Source organism: Empidonax traillii, unplaced genomic scaffold (assembly GCF_003031625.1).
Source record: "Empidonax traillii isolate 1590-97213 ecotype Southwest subspecies unplaced genomic scaffold, ASM303162v1 scaffold443:size705114, whole genome shotgun sequence".
Classification (NCBI taxonomy): Eukaryota; Metazoa; Chordata; class Aves; order Passeriformes; family Tyrannidae; genus Empidonax; species Empidonax traillii.
This window is the reverse complement of record NW_020955636.1, coordinates 574,271-579,842: the sequence shown is the minus strand read 5'-3', so window position 1 is coordinate 579,842 and position 5,572 is coordinate 574,271. Positions and strand designations below refer to the sequence as shown.

The following is a 5,572-nucleotide window of genomic DNA, read 5'->3' as shown; positions in this document are numbered from 1 at the left end:
TGAGAGACCACCCAAGACCAGCAACTGTTGACACAACCCAGGAACCAGCACTGCTACAAAACAGCAGCAGCAAGAGGAGCCACAGGACCAAACCACTGGGGTTTGTATTTCTGAGCAGACATCTTCAGGCTTATTTACAGGAAAGGAAAAGGATGCTAACAGGCTTTCCCAGTATAGAGGAGGGCACAGGGACATGATGGCTGAAGACATGAGCCACTACCACCCCAACCCCCTGAAACTCTGCATATGTGTTGGCTTACAAGTGCACCCTCACCCTGAGGAGAGCTGGGCCTCCTTTAGATCTGTATTTGGGAAAAGCTCTATTCACCAACTTCCCTATTAAGCAATAGCCACCTGTTACCACCTCCGTAACTGGGAATTGCTTTGTAGAAAAAAAAAAAAAGGAAAAACAAAACTAAAACACACTACCAAAAGCAAATCCTCAAAATCCATTAATTTGTCTGAAATCTTAGTTTCATTTCAGGCACACAACTTAAAGGATCTGTACGCCCAGATACACAAAAACATCTGTACTCCTCCCAGGCACAGGCCCTCCAGAGAACATCTCCATCAGGGAGCAGCAGGTGAGAGAAAAGAAGGTGCAGAAAGCACTTACTGCACAAAAAGGCTCCAAATCCAAACAAAACAAAAACATACAAACAAACAGAAAACCCAAAAACCAAACCCAAATAAACCAATCCTGCACGTGTATGTAATATATTACAGTTTAACTGACCTAACAGTACATAGAATCAAAAGACAAGTTAGAAGAGAAGGGATGTCAGAGAGAAAGCCCATCTCTGATCACCACAAAAATGAAATTCAGAAAGCTAGGGTAACAGCCATGAGAACAGTATTTGGACAATACTTGATATTATGATGGCTGAACAACATAAAGCTTGGCACAAAAAGTGATCTAGCTGGAAACAAATGCTTCTTTTCAAGCAACCTGACACGTGCTTGCTTTGAAGCTGTAGTAATTAGATACCTTGCAATAATGAGGGATCTATTCCAACATCTACGGCAGCAACAGAAAAGCTAGCAACTTTGTATAAAACAGCATAGATCACCAAGCTGTGGGCAGCTCTCAAAGATTTAAAAGGATCAAATAGCAAAGCTGATTTTCTTAAGAACAAAAAAACCCACACAATCACACCTGAAACCACAGCAGACTATCAGAGGGAACGTGGGAGCAACACTGGTGGTGTAGGTCCAACAGTAAAGAACAAAAGAAGAACACACTTGTTGAGAGTATGCTTTTGTAACACTAACTAGCTCAACTGGAAAAAGTTTACAGCTTGAAGGATGCAGACCTCTTCCCAGACCTGAAATTAGCAGATATTCCAGATCACATCAGAAGTAAGTGTACATGTCAGGAGTCTTTTGTAACTCAGAACTGAAGCACCCTAAGAACTAAAATGTAAATTGGAAGACAGAAGGTCACAGTCAAAGAAAGAACTAAAAATGAAAATCAGAAGACAGAAGATCACAATCAGAATGAGAGAAGTCATAGGTAACTGGAAAACTTGCTTAAATATTGCATAACACAAAGCCAGTTGTTGAAGATGGAGCAAGAAAGTACTCTGCAAAAAAACACCAGTAAAAAACTGAACTGTGTGTCCTGCCAAGAAACCTGGAGTTTTACCTAACTTTATACCACAACTGTATAATCAATGTGCTCATGTGCCTTCAGTCTCTAAAATGGAATTTTAAGGACACCCAGACCCTTGACATTTAATAGTAGTACATAAACATTTGGAGCTTGTAAAAAGCAGTTATTTTCTCACACATTAGAAGTCTGTTCAGCCTGGAGAAGATGAGACTGCGGGGAAACCTCATCATGTTCTACAGCTTCCTCATGAAGGGTAGCAAAGGGGCAGGCACTGCTCTCTGCAGTGACCAGTGACAGGACCCGAGGGAATGGACTGAAGTTGTGTCAGAGATTTAAGTCGGACATTAGGAAACGGTTCTTCAACATGAGGGTGGTCAAGCACTAGAACAGGGTCCCCAAGGAAGCAGTCCTGGCCCCAAGTCTAACAGAGTTAAAGAAGCGCTTGGACAGTGCTCTCAGGCACATGGTGGGATTCTTGGGGCTGCTGTGTGCATTTCAAGTCCCCCATATGCTAACGCTTAACTACCTAAAAGGCGTATTTTTCTTTTGTATTTTTCCCTTCTTATTTACCCTGATACTTGACTGGAAAACAAGAAGGCAACTCCAGCATGCCAAAAATCAGTACCTGATGAATACATGGAAAGAATTTCGGAACATGAGGCTCATACAGCAGTTCAGCCTGTGAGAAATGACACAGGCACATACAAAACATCAAAAAAGGTGAAGGGCTGGCAGGTGGGCTGCCCTTCAGCAGCAGGAATTTGGATGCACTACTGGGAAGTTACAACATGGAAGCCTGTAAGCTTTGGATTTCAAAAGCTAGCAAGATACCTACTTTTTTTTTTTTAAAGTCTTATTAAACAATTTTAGTGACACTGGCAGAGTGAGGACGTTCTCATCAGACTCCTAGCATGCTTGGGAAATCACAGAAGACAGCAATAAGGATACTGCAAAGGAGTTATCTTGAGACCCTGATGCATAGCAGCCATAGCTGGAGACTGTGCTCCAGGGACAGGAAGGGGAAGGACATGCTGTGTGAGAGGATCAGCAGCACACTACAGTCCCTCCCTCTCCTTTCACCCTCATGCAGACACAGCAAAAACCACAGGCAACACTGAGAACTACTTCTTTAAAAACCACTTCAAACACTTAATTTAATTGATGAGATGCTACTTTCCCCAGCAGTAGGACCCTGAACCCAAAATACTACAAGCCTCCACTACTGAAAACTCACTGTATCCACCAGTGACCTACATTAAGCTTCTCCCCTCCCTCTGCTTCACCTTCCTTCTTGGACTCTCTGTCCTGCCCTACTTTAATAGATTATTACTTCAGCTAAACCGCGTAATAGTTTTACAGGGACACTCAGCTAGGACTGAAAACTTGCACATCCAGCTGCAGCAGGGAAAGAAACAGCAGAAGTAATGGTTTCTGCAGTCAGCATCAGCTGTGAGATGATAGTATGCCATACTATCCCATCCCAAACTCCTTTATCTCCAATGCCTACCATGCAAGCGTGGCAAAGAAAAGAGAGTCAGTAAAGGACTACCATAACAACGTGTTTCTCTCCACAGCAAAATAAATTAAAAAGAAAAAAAAAAATAGAGGCATTTACATAACAACTAGGAACAAGGAGAATAATTTTACTCAATGCAGGGAAGGAGCTTATTCACAGAGGAAGCACATTTTTTTTCTACACATCTCTTTCGAAGATATTCACCCGCAGGATTTCGTCCCTGTTAGCATGATGGAGGATTTCTGCTCCCTTCCTCCTCGATTAAACCGGACATCCATCACGCTCAGACCGGAGGAGCGGCAGATCCCGGGGGATTTGTCGAGATCCCGGCTCTCCCCAGCTCCACGCCTCCCTCCAGGCGCTTCAGATATTCACGGTGTTGTACCACCCCCTGCGCTCGCAGGGCAAACAAGCCGGGCGCACGCACGCACACAACCACTACTACACGGCTACAACCGAGAGAACAGGATCCACCTACTACTCGGCGCAGAGCCTGAAAACAACCTAGTTTTGATAAACTAAGGCTGCCATCGGTTTGGCAGAGGAGGAAGGCAGACGGTGCCATTTTTATTTAAAGCCAAGCTCCTCAGACAACACTGCACGCAGAAATCCTGCGTGCCAACAAAGAGACTACGCTCAAAAAATTGGGCGGACCACCTCCTCGAGGCAAAACGCAGACTTAAGTATTTTGCGCAGTGTAAGATAAAGGAAATTTTCTGAGCCTTTACGCCTACTGATATCTCACTGGGTGTTTTCAAAGACTATGTCTCGCTGAAGGTGCAGCTGCACGTATCTGAATGAATCCGATCCACACACTCATTTCTTCCATGAAGCCGCGGTGGGGCTCAACACGACCACTGCTACGTATCCTGCACTGAATGGTGGCTTACCCATAAATAGGAAAGCGGGTTTTCTAGAAATACTGCATAATGAGTCATCGGCTGTGAGCAGCTAAACGCCAGGCACCTTGAGAGCAAGGACAGAAATACCAGTGGAACAAAAATAGCCATTCACTGGGAGGGGGCGGGCGTGAGGAGACCCGCTGGCAGGATTCCTGCTCGTAACCTCCATCACCGCCCCCCCCAGGTGCCTTCTCCCACCCTTCACCGCAAACACCCCACCGCACTGCTGCGGGGGCCGAGGTCAGCCCGGTGCTGGCGGGCAGTGCTGCCCCTGCCTCGCCCCCTCCTCCACCTCCTCCTTTCCCCGGCGCCACTCACCCATCTCCAGGGCCTGGTTGTACTTCTCCAGGGCGGCCGGCAGCTCCTGGCGCTCCCGCAGCGCGTCGCCCTCGGCGCGGAGGCGCCGCGCCCGGCTCTCGGCGCCGAACCACTTGTGCAGCAGGTTGCCCAGCACCACGTTGACCCGCGGGCGGGCGGCGGCGGGCGGCGGTGGCGCGGCGGCGGCGGGGGTCGGCTCGGCGGGGCGGCGCGGGCGGTGGCAGCGGCCGCAGTCGCCGGGCTCGGCGCAGCGGCGGCAGTGGGTGTGCCCGCAGTGCAGGGTCACCGGCTCGCACAGCAGCCGCCGGCACAGCGGGCAGGCGAACAGCTCGGGCGGGCGGCAGCACGCCGGGTCGCCCAGACCCTCGCCCTCCGCCCCGCCGCCGGCCGCGCCGCTCCCCCAGGGCGGCAGGCGCAGCTCCTTGTCGCGGATGCTGAGGGCGACGCTCTCGGCCAGCTCCCGCAGCTCCTCGGGCCGCAGCCGCGCCAGCCGCGCCGCCGCGCCGTAGGCGTCCAGCGCCTCGGCCATGCGGCCGGCCCTGGCCAGAGCATCGGCGCGGCGGAGGCACAGGCCCCGCTCGGGCTGCGGCAGCCCCGCCAGCTCCGAGCCGTAGATCTCGGCCGCCAGCTCGAAGTTGCCGCCGCGGAAGGCCTCCTCCGCCACCTGCAGCATCTCGGCGCAGGGTCCCCCCGCCGCCGCTCTGCCCCCGGCGGCGGGGGGCAGCGCGCAGGGCCCCGGGCCCAGCTCCATGGCCGCGCGGCGCCGCCGGCCCCGGGCAGCCCTACTCCATGCTGGGCCCGCGGCGCTGCCGACTCCGGCTCCTTCCTGGGAGGGGACGGCGACGGAAGGGAGGGAGAGAGGGAGGAAGGGATGGAGAGGGGGCGTGTCACATCGTTGCAGCAGGGGGGCGGCTCCCGGGAGGGGGGGAAGGGGGAACAGTAGAGGTGATGGGGGACGGACTCGCCCCCGCCTTATGTAAGGGGCGAACGGCAGGTAAAACCGCCCCCGTCCGGCAGCCCGGTCGCCCTGCCCCGGGGCGGCGGGAGCGCCGCTTCCCTCCCTTCTCCGCTCCCTCCGGGCCCGCCCGGCGGCCGCTGCTGGCGCACGTGCCCGCCCCGCACGTGCCCGCGCGCCGCCGCGCCCGCACGTGCGGCCTGTCCGGCGGCAGCTGCGGCCCTGAGGGAGCGGGGCCGGGCGGGCGTCCGCTGTGCGGCTCCCGCAGA

The 5,572-nt window shown here is 52.9% G+C and overlaps 1 protein-coding gene across 2 annotated transcripts in view; it reads right to left on the bottom strand.

Annotated features, from left to right (window-relative positions):
- Positions 1 to 5,280, bottom strand: part of LONRF2 (LON peptidase N-terminal domain and ring finger 2) — a 36,223-nt gene extending 30,943 nt beyond the window's left edge. Inside the window, exon 1 of one of the 2 annotated variants that reach the window (XR_003572465.1) lies at positions 4,349 to 5,280. Coding sequence is in view for 1 of the 2 variants with exons in the window: in XM_027894810.1 (XP_027750611.1) it covers positions 4,349 to 5,099 (751 nt within the window). In the remaining variant the exon portion in view is untranslated. The remainder of the gene's footprint in view (positions 1 to 4,348) is intronic. The other variant, XM_027894810.1, reaches the window with a different exon arrangement.
- Between the last annotated feature and the right edge of the window lie 292 nt (positions 5,281 to 5,572).